This window comes from Canis lupus, chromosome 20, assembly GCF_011100685.1.
Source record: "Canis lupus familiaris isolate Mischka breed German Shepherd chromosome 20, alternate assembly UU_Cfam_GSD_1.0, whole genome shotgun sequence".
NCBI classification, from domain to species: domain Eukaryota; kingdom Metazoa; phylum Chordata; class Mammalia; order Carnivora; family Canidae; genus Canis; species Canis lupus.
In genome coordinates, this window is record NC_049241.1 from 24139463 (window position 1) to 24155651 (window position 16189).

Below are 16189 nucleotides of genomic sequence, written 5' to 3' on the forward strand. Positions count from 1 at the left end.
GCAGCATCCTTGGCCTCTACTCACCATATGCTGGGAGCAGTGCTTAGTTGAGACCACAAAAAATGTGTCCATACGTTGCCATATATTCTGTGAGGGACAATATTGCCCTGACCTTGTAACCATTGCAATTACCAGGCAAATTAGGACTGTGTGCCCTTGTGCACTGAGAAGAAAATCATGGTTAAATGTTTCAAGTAGGTAGAAGAAGTATTAGAGGTATTTTCTCTCTGCCCTAAACAAAGATGCTCTCTATCAGTAATGACATAATTACTTTAGAAGTTGAGGGCAAAGTCCAGACTACTCTTTGGACATGGCCATGTTCTTTATTATACAATTCCTGAGAAAAGAACAGGTGCTCACTTGTAGTTGATGGAACATGGCATGTATCCTCAGCTAGTAACAATTCAGGGATAATGTATATGGGAGGCATCTCAGTTTACTATATATAATTAAATATATAAACAGTCATGGTGGCTTAAAAGAAATATATTTCTTACAGTTCTAGAGGCTAGAATTCCAAGATCAAGGTGTCATCAGGGTTCATTTCAGTCTGAGGCCTCTCTCCTTGGCTTGCAGATGAGGGTCTTTCCTCTGTGTCCTCCCATTGTCTTTTTTTTCTGTGCCCATCCATCCCTCGTGTCTCCCTCTTCTTATCAGGACACCAATTATGATGGATAGGGCTCCACCCCAGTTACTTCATTTACCTCATTGGGACTTCAACATATGTATTGAGGGGAGCAACATAATTTAGCCAATGATATTCCATCTTCTAGTCTCCCCTTGCTTCAATTTATGTCCTTCTTGCATGTAAACTATTCTCATTCCATCCAAACAGCCCCAAATGTATTGAACCATTCCAGCACCAATTGTAAAATCTTATCTAAATATATAAATCAGCCATGAGTGAGACTGAGTGTGATTCATCTTGAAGAAGAATTCCTCTCCACCTGTGAACCTGCAAAACCAGACAAGTGACCTGTTACCACAGTACAATGTGGGGACAGGCATAGGATAGAAATTTCTATTCCAAAAGTGAGAAATCAGAATGAGGAAAGAGGTCACATGTTCCAAGCAAGTTTAAAACAAATTCTGTTAGATTTTAAAGCTGAGGGAATAATGGATTTTGTTTGTTTTGATGATACTCTGTCCTCTGAGACCACTGGGATGACAGCCTTTCCTTCTTTGCCCAAAGAGGGCAACAGTGTTGCTCCCTCAGCTCTGCATAGCAGCCTCACCTCTTCCAAAGTAAATATGATTTGAATCTGTATATCCAGAAAGAGAAATAGTAAGTCCTGCTTGATCCTCATATTCTTACAGTTTACAGTCAAGTTGGGGAAACAGATCTGTGCAAATAGTTACATCAAACTAGTATAATCATCAAATAGTTGTAATAAACAGTAAATTCTGTAATTGCTAGAGAGATTATGTTCTAAGATTTTAGAAATTTGATCTGGAATATTCTGGGGGATTTTTTGGTAATTTTTGTTGCCTCATATCTTGTAAGAAATTATTGAATTAATGAATTTTAAAAGGAAAGAATTAATGCATTTGCTTTGGTAAGCTTGAGAATTTCAGGGTTCTAGATGGAATGGGGGTCATAATTGAAAAGTTCATCAGTGTAGTCATCATCCCAAAATATATTTCTAATGTAGTTTTAACCTCCATAAATAATCTTGGCTTAGATTTCGGAATGTTTTCTCCAAATAGCTCTAAATTTGTTCTGAGAGCTTTTAATATTTACTTTTAAAAGCTTCGTACCCCTGGAAGAATGAGGCAAGATAATTTGAAGGATTCATAGTTTGTGTTCAGAAAATATTTGTGAGTTTTCTTTAAAAAACAATTCACTTGTCCACACAAAAACTTGCACACAGATGTTTATAGCAGGTTTACTCATACTTGACAAAACTTGGAAGCAACCAAGACATCCTTCAATAGGTGAATGGATAAATAAACTGCAACATCCAGACAATGGGATATTTTTTAGCACTAAAAAGAAAGGAGATATCAAGCCATGAAAAGACCTGGAAGAAACAAATCCATATTAGCAAGTGAAAGAAACCAGTCTGAAAAGGCTACAATCTGTTTGATTCCAACTATGTAACTTTCGTTACAGAAAAGTCAAAATTGTGGAGACAGTAGGAAGATCATTGGTTGCTGGGAGTTTGTGGCAGGGGAGGGATAAGTAGGCAGAGGACAGAGGATTTTTAGGCAGTGAAACTATTTGTGATTCTGTAATGATGGATACATGACCAAACCCATAGGCTGTACCACCAAGAGTGAATCGTAATGTAAAGTGTGTGGACTTTAGGTGATTATTTTGTCATTGTAGGTTCCTCAGTTATACCAATGGTACCCTCTGGTGGGGGATGTTGAAAATAGGGGAGGCTGGCTGTGCATGGGAGTTGGGATATATGGGAAATGTACCTTCTGCTCAGTTTTGCTCTGCACCTAAAACTGGTCTCAAAAAATAAAATCTTTTTTTTTTTTTTTTTAAAGAAGTCTCTTAAGTTTTCTTTAAGACCAGGATGGAAAGCCTTTGCTTTCTCACATTTTCTCTCATTTGTCTTGTTCTATGTTGCTGTGGAATCTCAGGCTTATATGGGATCAAAGAATCATATTGCTTTTTAGTCTTCTACTTATTTTTCATCCTTTCCTTACTTTATACTTTAAAATTGATTTAATGCTCTTCCTTCAGAGTTAGAGCCAGCTGGGTCTCACCATTTGGTTGAAAACCACACCCATCACTCTTTCCTCATTTGCAGGATATCAGATTTTCCTTATTCTGTTGCCTTTTGTGTAAAGGTGAATCCCCTTTTCTTTGGCACATTTAAGCTCAACAGTGAATTTTTCTTAAATTGAAAAATGTTCAGTGACTGTAATACCACAGTTCTTTCGCCATCGTGGCCTACCACTTAGGAGCAACAAAAGTCACGTAAGACTGGCCTCCATAGTGCCTGTGTTTTACATTTTGGCAGTGTTTTATTTCTACCAATGCTTCTTGAGAGAGCTAATCAAATCCCATCTTTATTCTTTGCTGAGACAGTTAATAGGGTTGTCATCTCCACCTTTTCTTTCCTCTCCATATCTTTTTGGGGTTACATACAATTGAAATAACTTTCTAGAGTGATAGTGCCTGAAAACATTTTCTGAAGAACAAAGAGACAGATTCTCTTTGTATATAAGTAAAGAAGATGGTTTATGCTGAATGAATAAAGAACCTTTTAATAAAACATTGCCCCTCCTCTACTTTGGTTCTTCTAGGGGGAAAAAAATCAATTTTATGTACTTCAGGTGTGAAGAAAGATCAAAAGGAAAAGCTGACAGTCTCAACAGAGGGCAAGGTGGGACTTCTGATTTAGGCTCTGTTTCTCTGGTGGACTTTAAGCAGCCTCTTTCCAAATGGAATAAATTGGCAGAGACTTGAGTTTTCTTCTGTGACATTGGAAAGAAGAGTGAACAGAATAAAAAGATTGCCAAAATGTTTTCAGATTCCTGTTTTAGTCTTGAAATTTTTCATATAAGAAGTTCCACCATACTAAAATGCAGCATATCTTACCTTTAAAAATATTGTGTTAATTTCCAGTGATTTTCCCCCCTCCCTTCCAAAGGAGGTTAAACATACTGCAGTTATGAAGCATTAAAAATGGAGAATGGAACACATCCATAATTATAAAGGTAATCATTAATCTTTAAAATCCTAGATAATTAGATCTTTTAAATTTCTTAGAAGTTAATTTTATTTGCTTGGAGAAAAACATAATGGTTTCTCTTTACTTCTGGTATATGTGTTTTTAATGAACACAATTCAATTAAAAAATAGAAACTGTATTATTAGTGGAAGATAGTGGAGGAATTTTTGCTTTGCAAAATCCACTATTCTGGGAAGAAAATATGCTTTTTAATTTTAGAAAATAAGTGCATTGTTTTCAGAACTTCTATAAGTAATGTGTGGTCATAGTAGAAAAGTTGAAATGAGAGGGAATTATAAAGAAGAAAGTAAAACTCATCTATTTGATTTTTCCTATGTGAAAATATATATATTAACTATTTTTACATAGCTTTATTTCACAAAATTGAGATCATACTTTATAAAGTGAGATCATACTTTATATAGTTGTAGTCTGCTGTTTTACATTAATATAGTAGATGAAAATTTTCTCATGTAAATATTACCCCAAATAAAATTGCAATAATTGTATTAAAACAAATTTATTTGATGAATAAGAATGACTTAACCATTTTTCTATATTTATTCTAAATTTACAACCTGAGAAGTTAAAGGTATAACTTTATAAGGCCAAAGATACACTGGAATTTTCACCATCTTCAAAGAACCAAGAGTTCACAGAAAAGGCTTATCAACTGCCTGATGCTTAAGCATCCTTCTGCAAATGCTTGTCTTTGAGTATAAAATCTTGTCTTTTTTTTTTTTTTTTTAAATCTTGTCTTAATTGGACATGTGAGTCCAATCCCTTCCACTGTCCTGTGCTCTCTCTGATTAGGCTGGGTTGCCACCACAGTAACTGGAATAGAGTACAACACAATAAATCAAAGAGGAAAGAATGATATTCAGATATGGCAGGCTTCTGAGATGGACAAGAGTTTTTGGGCATTTCCAATTTAAACAGTGAATATACTCTGCGACTTTGGGAGACAGCTGCCTTGTAGTGCTGAGCTCACCCCATTTCACAGATGCATTCAGCTGTATGGAGCAGTTGCAGTGTGCCAGGCACTGGGGAGAGTGTTTATGATACATGATGAATGAAACATAGTTCATGCACACAGAGAGTTCACAGGTTACTGAAGGTGACCAATAACTCTAGTACAGTGTGATAAACACAGTAGTAGAAATATAGGTAAGTTATGGGGACAGACAGCTTACAAACCTTACCTGGGGAGTTAGGAAGGCTTTTCAGGGACAGTGGCATTTCTCACACTGACAGATTATGGAAGCAATTTATTTGTAGCCAATATTATATGGTTTGGATTCAAAACAGTGACTGGTTGAAAGGTATTAAATTTTTAAACACATGGCACATTTGTATTTTAATAGCTAATACTGGATTGCAGAGTTGGGATAAGACTAAAATCCATAAAGTAACTGGATTTTACACAGAAACCTCCAGGCCATCCTGTAATGCCACTATACATTTATTAAAAAGAAAACTATGCCATATTCAGTAGAGTTTTTATTACTATTCTTCATAAATCAGGAAGATTTTATTTAGAGTATATATATATATGACTGCATCAAGTAGTTTATGAAATAATCTGTAGATGACTTTTTCCCTTCCTAGACATAAGCCCAGTGAAGGCAAGGACCCTGTTAATTTACTTCAGTATCCCCAGCACCTAGTACAGTGCCTGACGCATAGCACATGTATTTAATAATGCATTCCTCTCAAAATTATCCTTAAGTATTCATTGATTTTGTTAGGTGACCAAGAATTGCCTACTAGTTTGATTTTCGTATGCCACAGATTGAAAATCTCATATCTGCTTCATTACTTTAAAAAATCCAGTGGAAGAATAAAAATGCTATCACAACACAAGGTACATTTTATTTTCACTGCGGAGGAGAAGTGCAGTTCTAAGATTACAAATAACATTGTATGTTTATGTCACTGACTTTTTTACAAAATTATGAGATTTTTCTCAGACTAGAGTAGTAGGATTTCAAGCTCCAAGTGTTTTGTATAGATTCTAAACCACATAATAACACAGGCATGTGAAGCACCCAGGAAAAAGTATTTCCTTTAGGAACTCTTGTCCATTATAGTGGTGAACATAGAGATTATAATTGTGGCATTCGGTTTCCATCCAGTTTAACCATTGTAGTATGCTGTCCTGGCTTACTTCCTCCCCTATTTCAGTAGACTGCTTTATAGGTTTCTGGAAATCTAAATCAAATTCACATATGAAATAAACATTGTAGAAGAAAAGAAACCACTCATCATTCAGTGAGCTCCGTAAATCAGCTCAAATAAGTGTATATGCTAGGATCTAACTCTTCAGATGTAACCTTCCAAGGGAAAGAAAACTATCCAACAAAATGGAGACTGCTTACTTCCCATGTGGGGAGCCTGCTCTATTTACAAAAAGAAAGAGTATGTTAGATTGCTCAGATTACATTGCTATTGCAAATATGGTTAATTTTTCTAGAGTGAAAAACATCTTGAAGTTTTTAAACTTTATTTTTCCCCCTTTATTCTTTCACATATACATTAATTAATTGGCAGAAGAGGACTTCAGGGATATCTAGTACCTTTCTTCTTTTCTAGCAATCACTAATAGTTCAAATATAGGTCCCTTAAGAACTTTGATGAGGCTTGGTCAGCTTAGCAAGTAATGTATTGTACATTCTGTTCCATACCTTGTGGTTTTCCACTGAATAGTATCTTAGAGTTCATTATATAGGGAACTTCATTCATCCCAGTTTGTGGATATACCATACTAACTTAAACATCTCTGCAGAACCCGTCTCCTCAGCTGTTCTTGTTAACGGTGCAAAAATACTGTCCTAAGGTAACTGAGGACTTGAAATTCAAGGAGTCAGGAACAAGAGAGCATTTTACAGATGACCCAATTCACTCAAAGTAGAAGAGGCTTGGTTCTCCCTGCAATACCGCAGTCTTCTTCACTGTTCACAACAGAATTCCAAAAACTGTTCCCTGATACAGTGATTTCTGACCTAGGCTCTTGGGAGCCTATCTGGTATCCCCAGATACCCAACACATTTCCAGTCTGTTTTTGTGGTATTGAGTGATTTATCAGAGAATGCATGTGATGAAATTTATTTTACATATTATGAAGTATAATTATGATTATAAATAATAAACTAATAAAAATAAGTTTAAGATAATGAAGTATAAATTATATATATTATAAATTATATTGAATGTGGAATTTGCTTGAATTCAATTAATAATTAATCAAGTATAGGAGGTCCCTGGGTGACTCAGTCAGTTAGGTGTTCCACTCTTGATTTCTGCTCAGGTCATGATCTCACGATTGTGGGACCAAGCCCCATGTGGGGCTCCATGCTCAGCAGGGAGTATGTTTGATATTCTCTTTGTCTCCCTCTGTTCCCCACCCATTTCATGTTCTTTCTCTGTCCCTCAGATAAATAAATGAATCTTAAAAAAATAACTTTATTCCCCCTCTGGCTCTCTCTTTCTCAAACAAATAAATAAGACACTGGATGGCTTAGTCATTTAAGCATATGCCTTCAGCTCAAGTCATAATCCCAGAGTCCTAGGATTGAGTCCCACATCATGATCCCAGGGTCCTAGGATTGAGTCCCACATCGAGGCATCTGCTCCTCCATCTCCCACTGCTTCTCCCCAGGCTTATGCTATCTCTCTTGCTCACTGTCTCTCTCAAATAAATAAAATCTGTAAAAAAAAAAAAAAAATCTTTTTAAGAATAATAAAGTATAAGTTATATATTTATACATTTTAGAAATCATAGTATTTAAATATATATTTTTCATAGATGTATATACATATACAGCCTACTAATGTTTGCATGAATCAAACTTTTTAACCTTAATAAGAATACTATTAATAGGAATAGTAGGAACCACCTGAGCACTTACTTTGTGCCAGATGTTTTGTTAGGGCAGTTTATATAGGCACATTTTGATTCTTCTACAACCATATGAGATGAGAGATGTTTCTCTGTCTTATGTACTAGGAAATTGATAGTGAGAAAATATATGTAATTTGCCATGTTCTTGATCATTAACATCATACTACTTCTTTATTATGTGTACATAAAATTAGGGTACTGTTTTGCTAAAGAATATGTAAATTGGGGAACTTGGGGCTCTCAGATATAGGGCAAGCATGCAGGGAGACCACTTCGAGGGCAGATTACATAAGGAAGAGTTCACAATGAAAATGTGTTCCAGTCATCTGCCCTGCAGGAGGCATTTTGCAGGGGCGATTGGTGGCTGTAAATGAGCAATAGCTCTTCATCTCTCATTTCTCTGATAATTTTTTTTTTTTTTTTTTTTAAGGAATGGAAGCAGGGGGAAGGGAGCCAAAAGTTTGGAGGAAACCAAATGTTGGTCTGGCCTAGTCTTTGGGTCTAACTTTGTGATCTGTAAGCTTCATGGTTGACTGATAACTTCAAAAGTGAAAGGCTGGGTTTTGGAAACTCCTAATGTAATGTGGTAGCAGACTACCATTAGATTTGTTTACACAATGTGTATCATATGTGTATTTGTCTGCATTTTAAACTAATAGTGACAGGAGCACAAAAATCTAGGATGCACATCATACTCACAGCTGTTTCATTTCATCTCAGTTTTGAGTATGCACCATTGAAAAGTGAAACTCTAAGAATTTTTGTTTTTTAATCATTTTCTTGGAGGGCATGGGAATAGTGTGAGGGGGGAAGAGAAACTGAGAGGGAATGATTGGATGATGATTGAATGTTGAGGGGAGAAGTATGTGATCAAATGTTTGTTTTTCCAAATATTTATTTTCACTGGAAACTTGAATATGCATAGAATCTTCTAGCTCATTTTTGTTTAGTTAGTGTGTAGATAGCATGTTGCAGCTGCCAAGTTTTTTGTTATTCTTTTCTCAGATAAGAGGAAATTTTTGTTGTTGTTGTTAAAGATTTTTTATTTATTTGAGAGAGAGAGCAGGAGCAGGGAGTAGACACAGAGGGAGAGGGAGAAGCAGATGCCCTGCTAAGCAGGGAGCACAACGTGGGGCTCAATCCCAGGAACCCAAGATCACGACCCGAGCTGAAGGCAGATGCTTAGCTGACTGAACCACCCAGGCATCCCAAGAAAGGATTTTTTTTTTGGTAGTTGTTGAGAGCATTAATATTTGCTTAGCGTGGAATACTGCATGTAATACTCAGTGTTGGCAATATTTAATTAAAAATTAGTGCAACAGAGCTAAAGATATCAAAACAACCCTCTTCATTTTCTTTGTGATCATCAGTGTCCACAAACATAAGTGTAAATTACTGATATGTTTAGTGGTCATTAACTCTTCACTACAGAAAAATAACAGACAAAATGCTTATTACAGTACTTTTGCTCAGTAAGTTTGTAGGAGTCATTAAAACAAGATGCAAGTAGCTCTGGGAATAAAAGAGTGAATATAATGCTAAATGTCTGGGAGGGTTGTGTTGCTCCCTATAGAAAATAAAGTTAGCTATCAAAGAGAAATTTGTTTTAAATGTTCTCCAAGCATCTGGCAGGGTTAGAAGCCTGACATTCTAGATGAGCAAAATAATACAGCTGTGTTAATATTAAGCTGCTAAGAAGGATGTGCTAGAAAAATGACCTGAGATCTCTGCATACTTTTAGAGGCTGAGCTTCCTCTAGGGGCAGGGTTTGGTGGTATGGGGGTACAGGGCAGTTAACCTGTATGCTGAGACTCTGTATTGCCCTTGCCACATTGCTGTGAGAAGGTTATTGTTATCACATTGTTGTCTGGGAGAGGAAATCTAGAGAAATCTCTTGCCCAAGGTCACAGAGCTGAAGGATCGGAGAGTTAGGGCCTGAACTCACTCAGCTGTCTTGTTTATTTACCTTCCCTGCGTAGACTGTGTTAGTTTTCTAGAGCTGCTGTAATAGTACTACAGATCAAATGACTTAAAAACAGAAATCTGTGGTGTCCCAGTCCTAGAGGTTAGAAGTCTGGTATGGGCAGGATTGATTCCCTCTGAGGCTGTGTAGGAGACCTTGCACACTGCCTCTCTCCTAGCTTCTGGTGGTTTGCTGGCATTCCTTGGCTTGTGCAACCATCACCTCAGTCCCTGCCTTCCTCTTGACCTGGCATTCCTCTGTGTTTGTGTCTGTCTCTAGACGTTCCCTTTTTATAAGAATACCATTCATATTGCATTAGGGCTTATTTTAATGACTTACATCTGCCATGATCACTTTCTGAGTTACTGGGAGATCAGAACTTCAATATATGAGTTTTTAGGGGACACAATTCAACCCACAGACTCAGAATTTTTCTTTTTTACAGCCATTATAGTTTTTAAAATTTTATTTTATTTAAATTCAATTAATTAACAAAGAGTATATTATTAGTTTCAGAGATAGAGTTCAGTGATTCATCAGTTGCATATAACACCCAGTGCTCATTAATCAGGTGCCTTCCTCAATGCCTGTCACCAGCTACCCCATCCCCTACCCCTCTTCCCTCCAGTAACCCTCAGTTTGTTTCCTACAATTAAACAGAGACTGTAAGAGTCTTTTACAGTTTGTCTCCCTCTTTGATTTCATCTGGTTTTATTTTTTGCTCTCTTCTCCTATGTTCCTCTGGTTTGTTTTTTAAATTCCACATATGAGTGAAATCGTACAATAATTGTCTTTCTCTGATTGACTTATTTTGCTTAGCATAATACCCTCTAGTTCCTTCCATGTCATTGCAAATGGCAAGATTTCATTTTTTGATGGCTGAGTAATATTCCTCTGTGTGTATGTATGTGTATATATGTGTGTGTATGTATATATATATATATATATATATATATATATATCTCACATTTTTATCCATTCATCTGTCAATAGTCATTACAACATTACAGTTTTTATTGGTGAAATGTTTGATAATGATTTCACCAAGTGTTACCTCTGACACTTTCTTTTTCCTGGCAAAAAAAAACATGCAGGTTTTTATTTTTCACTCACTCATATAAGAATCTGAAGAGATTTCTGACCTCTTGCTTAACCCCCCATGTGTGTCTGAGACTCTTGCCTGCATATATTAGCCATAGAGGGGGTTCATAAAATATAATGAGATTTAGTCATGTTTTCAGCAAAACAGTTAAGGTGTTTTTTAGAGTAGATCTACACTATGATATTTGCTATCACATAAAAACTTGACAAGTTTAGAGTTGAAAATTGTGAAAATCTAATAAAATGGAGCATTTTTTTCCATCACATTGTTTATCCTGAATTGAGTATCGATATGTTTTGCTTTTTTTTTTTTTTTAACATTTCAAGTGATGAATCTACCAAAACCGGACCCTTGGAAATTGAAAGATTCATACCCTATGATGAGTGTAAAAGGACCATCCGTCCAGTTAACCCACTAGTCAGACAATCCAGGGGGAGCGGTTTTCCCCACAGCCCTCCCCAGCCTCGAACAATTATGTTCAGTCCTTGAAAAACATGACATGCTTTCAATGAGACTGCTTATTTTCTCTCTTCACTTGGGCAGCTTGTAGTGTTGTTTCAGACACTGCCTTTTGGAAATGGGTCAGTAGAAAAGTTCTATTACCAGAAATCATCTGTTGCAAAAGGAAGCTCTTCTTTCAGCCCTGCTCACCACTATGAAGGAGAAAGCCCAGCATTTTCTCATACCCGCTCAAAGACATTTCACCAGTTTAACAGCCACGAGGAAAATGAGTATGCTAAAAGCCAGGTGGGATCTCAGCCCTCACCCAACCACTGCCAAGCTAGAAGCTGGAGTATCAGGACCAAAATGTGAAGAAAAGTGGGACATCTTCTTTCTAGAGAGCATCAGATGCTGTTGAAGTTTCAATTTTCTCTGTGGCATTTAAACCATGTGATTTTTTTTTTTTTTTTTTTTTTTTTTTTAGTGTCAAAGAATAGAAAATTAGTTTTAATTGTTACTTATGAGGCACCATATGGCTACTCTATAATTCTGGCTTCCCATGGAGCTGTATGTGCATATGGAAAATGAAATTAATTGGAAATCACACCCTGAAATCTATTATTAAGTTAATATAGCTAGCAGCTTGTGGGGTGTCCTCATACACAGCGTGATGTAATTGCACATAACAAGTAACCATAAACTTGTATAGGAGACCAGGAGGGATAAAGAGAGGTCAAAGGGACAGGCTTGGGAAAGGAATAGCATTAATAATGAATATGGTGGCAAACATTTCAGTTGCTCACCGTCCACAAACCCATGGTAGAGAGAAGCAGTTTAATCATATTCAGATGAATTAATCAGAAGTCTTAGAATTTCACAGCCATGAGACTGATTTTTATTTTGCCAACTAATGTTGTAGTATGCGAAGGTCACTCATGGTAGAATTAGTGACAGTTAATTTATTTTATTTTATTTTAAATATTTAATTTATTTACTCATGAGAGAGAGGCAGAGACATAGGCAAAGGGAGGAGCAGGCTCCCCATGGGGAGCCCGACGTGGGATTCGATCCCAGGACCCCCAGGATCATACCACTCAGGTATGATCAACCACTGAGCTACCCAGGCATCCCAGTGACAGTTAATTTAAATCAGAAGTTCTCAACCTTAAAAATAAAAAAGAAAAAAAAAGAAAAGTTCGCAACCTTGGCTACACCATCAAAATTCGCTGAGGAACTCTTATAAACAGTGACTTCTGAATCTAATTCCTGGGATTTTGAATCATCAGTTGTGGATTTCCAAATTATGAAGAAGCACTACAAGTGATCCTGACAAAGCTCAGCCATGAACCATGGAACCACTAACTTAAGTAACATATCACACACAGCTCAATGTATTTAAATGATGCAGTCCACAGCTAGCTTATGTGCAGTTTCCCTGATTTTGTTCCCTATTTTATTTTTTAAAATATTTTATTTATTTATTCATGAGAGACACAGAGAGAGAGAGAGAGACAAAGACACAGGCAGAGGGAAAAGCAGGCTCCCTGCAGAGAGCCTGATGTGGGACTCCATCCGAGAACTCTGGGATCATGTCCTGAGCCAGAGGTAGATGCTCAACACTGAGCCACTCAGGCATCCCTCGTTCCCAGTTTTAACACAGAATAAGTTGGGGTGCCTGGCTGGGACAGTTAGTTTAAGTGTGCAACTCTTGGTTTTGGCTCAGATTGTGATCTCAGGGTTGTAAGATCAAGCCTCACATTGAGCTCCGGGCTCAGCATGGAGTCTGTTTAGGATTCTCTCCCTCTCCTCTGCCTCTCTTGCTTATGTTCTTTCTAACATAAATCTTTAAAAAAATAAAACAGAATAAGTTAAAGCAAAAATCTAACTTTAGGTCTGATACTTCATTTGGTAAACCTAGAAATGGTGAACAATTTGATGTCATATGTGCTTTTTGAATGAAATGTGTTAGTTTACCTGTCTCCTTACTCAGTGAGATGTTCCTGAGTGAACATCTTGGTGTTCAAGGCACAGAGTGATAGGATTTCAATAAATGTTCATGGACTCTAAGTTTGATGTAAAAAAGACAAAACTGCTCATTTTTAAAATTAATAATCATACTCTCTTCATTATAGGCATCAGGCACAATCGCTCTTTGGCATGACTTGATGTTAGAGCAGAATTAAAATGGCTACTAGGTCATTCAGGACAGAATCCATGGATATGAAACTAGGAAGGAAATTTTTTCCTGGTCTTTATTCTTTTTTCTAGATGTGATAGGTCTGCAAACCTAACTGATACTTGTAAGGGCTATGTCTAGAATTGTAGTTGAGAGACTCATTGACCAAACTTTTTGGATTAATACCAGTCCAGATAGGTCTTTGAGGTAATGGTGGATGGTCTTTGTGCATCCTATAAAGGTGCTGTAAGGGTATATTTCAGAAACCTGCTCTCATTTCTCTTTCATCTTCTACAATTTGTGCTGTCTCATGCTTCCTACATTGCCTGGGTATTATGTTTGTTCTTCAGGTTTCTTGGGAGTTTTACTTCCGTTACTCTCCTTCTTTTCAATTTCTGCCTCATGGTAGGATTATGTGGAGAAACCCTTAAGTGCTGTGTGAGTACTGTGGTGTTAGAAACACTTTGTTATCTATTCTCAAATGTGTTTCCTGTGGTAACTCAGACTGGTTTGGACACAAGGCAGGTTGGAAATCTCATGGATGGACCAGAGGAAAGGAAATGAAGTTGTTAAGGCGAACAGCTAGGGCAGAGACAGTGAGAAAGAAGGGTTATGACTGTACAGTTGAACAAAGCCAAGAATGACATGCAGATATGGTAGTATGATTTGTGGCCTGAGCAGTAGAAGCAAGAGCTTTCTCTCTCTCTCTCTCTCTCTCTCTCAATTATCAGAGCTCCTTTTCTTCCTTAATGATATAATGCTGAATTTTTTTTATTTGATACTTTATTTTGAAATAATTTCAAATTATGGAGAATTCCAATTACCATGAAAACAACTCCCAGATCACTTTTATCCAGGTTCCCCAACTGTTAATATTTGAGAGCAAATCTATAGACCTTGTGCCTCATCACCCTAAACATTGTGGTGTGTGCATTTCACAAAACAAAAACAAAAACAAGGAAACTCTTACATCATCACCAGTTAGTCCTCCAACTCAGGAATTGATGCACTTTTACCATCCAATCTACAAAGCCCATTCAGATTTTACCAGCTGTCTGAACTAGTGTCTGTTTTTCTGTCCTGAACTAGAATCTAAGTCAGGGATATATGTTGCATGTAGTTATCATATCTATCCAATTTCCTCTACTCCAGAACATTTCCTTCGTCTTTCCCAGCCTTTCAAGTCCTTGCTTGAAGCATCCAGTCCTTTCCTTCTATAGATTGACTCTGAGCCTGGGTCTGTCCAGTGTCTCTTCGTGACCAAATTCAGGTCCTACATTCTTGGTCAAAATGCTATAGCAAAGATAGCCGGCTATTCATAGTTGGTCATATTAGGAGGTGCGTGACCTGTCCCTCCACTGGTCAGGCTGGTGTTTGCCAGGTTTCTCCACCTTAGGTTTGACATTTTCCTCTAGTAATTAATTAGAATTTTGTGGAGAAGTATTCTGAGATTATACCAATATCATGTTCCTCCAATATCATGTTCATCTAACATCAAATCATCAACCTTGACCTTCATGGATGTTGCCTCAATCAGGTTCCTCTCATATTTGCCAACCACACATCCATGTGGTTGTGTTCATTATTGTTAAGGTATTATATTTTTAGGCCATCTGAAGAAACAGTTGGTTGTGTATATATACATAGATATGTTTATACATGTCCACACACCTACAGATAGATAAAAGCATAAATGTCCATGCATTCTACTCTACATGTACACATTTGCTTAACATTTCTTTGTCTGCATGTGTATAAACACAATGTCTACAAAAACCATTGTGTTTATATCAATACTTTTAATCCTGAATCTCAGAGTTCTTTCTTTTTTTAAAGATTTTATTTATTTATTCATGAGAGACACAGAGAGAGAGAGTGAGGCAGAAACACAGGCAGAGGGAGAAGCAGGCCCCATGCAGGGAGCCCGACATGGGACTCCATCCCAGGTCTCCAGGATCAGGCCCTGGACTGAAGGCAGTACCAAACCGCTGAGCCACCAGGGCTGCCCTTGAATCTCTCAGAGAGTTCTTTCTAACAACCCACCTTTCCATGTTCAGAAGTACTTTTCTCCCCCATTGAGAAACCTGACACTCATTGTCCTCTTATATATTCACACTTATATTTTATATACTTATTTCCTGAATCAGTGTGCTATAACCTATCAATGTGACTGATTTCCCAATTATACTATCTGCATACCACACACACCCCAACATCTTCAGTTTTTAGGTGCTGTCAGAGAAGACACTGATGTGAGGCACCTCCCTACCAACCTTGGTAACCATGTATTGGTCTCTGACAGGCATGTTGTGAGGACCTTCATGCACCTTCCCCTTCATCCCATGAGCACACTATGTTCTCAGGTGCTATGGCCTCCTTAGTTTTTCACGAAGTACATGGCTGCATGGAGGAAAGACTCCCTTCCCAGTCTCCCTCACAAGTTAAAGACTTGTGATTTGGTTATGGCCACTGGTAATCAGTTTGACCATGAAGTGGAAGTGGTATGTTGAGGGACTGTGAAGGTTCTGGAATTAGTGAACAGAAGATAAAATCTCTAAAACCCATATGGTGAATCCTAATCAATTTATAATTATCTACATACATTTTCTTAGTTGACATGTTTGTAATGTGTAATGGAATTTGACAAAGTAACCGACATTGATTCCAGTTTAATTCCAGTATTTAATTGTGTGATGGACATAACTGTTGTATGTCTCACCTGGAAAGATAAGGTGTTTGACAAAGATTATTAACAGTGTTGTAATGCTGTATCTTTTATTTTAACTTGCAGGGAATTACTAGTGCAATTTAGTACTAGGGAAGGTTTTGCTTGTTAGGTCAAACCAGGGACATGCTAAAGAAAAGACGATGGATATATTGATTTATAAATTCAGTTTCAAATGTTCAGAAAAACTCA

At 37.2% G+C, this 16189-nt stretch overlaps 1 protein-coding gene across 3 annotated transcripts in view; it reads left to right on the forward strand.

Moving 5' to 3' along the window:
• SUCLG2 (succinate-CoA ligase GDP-forming subunit beta) overlaps positions 1–16189 on the forward strand; it is a 252425-nt gene that overhangs the window by 93797 nt on the left and 142439 nt on the right. The window contains exon 1 of one of the 3 annotated variants that reach the window (XM_038565888.1): positions 3636–3675. The exons of the other annotated variants lie outside the window; for them this stretch is intronic. Within the exon in view, the coding sequence (XP_038421816.1) occupies positions 3651–3675 (25 nt within the window). The 5' untranslated portion in view covers positions 3636–3650. Of the gene's footprint in view, positions 1–3635; positions 3676–16189 lie in introns of those variants that run through there. 3 annotated transcript variants of the gene reach the window in all.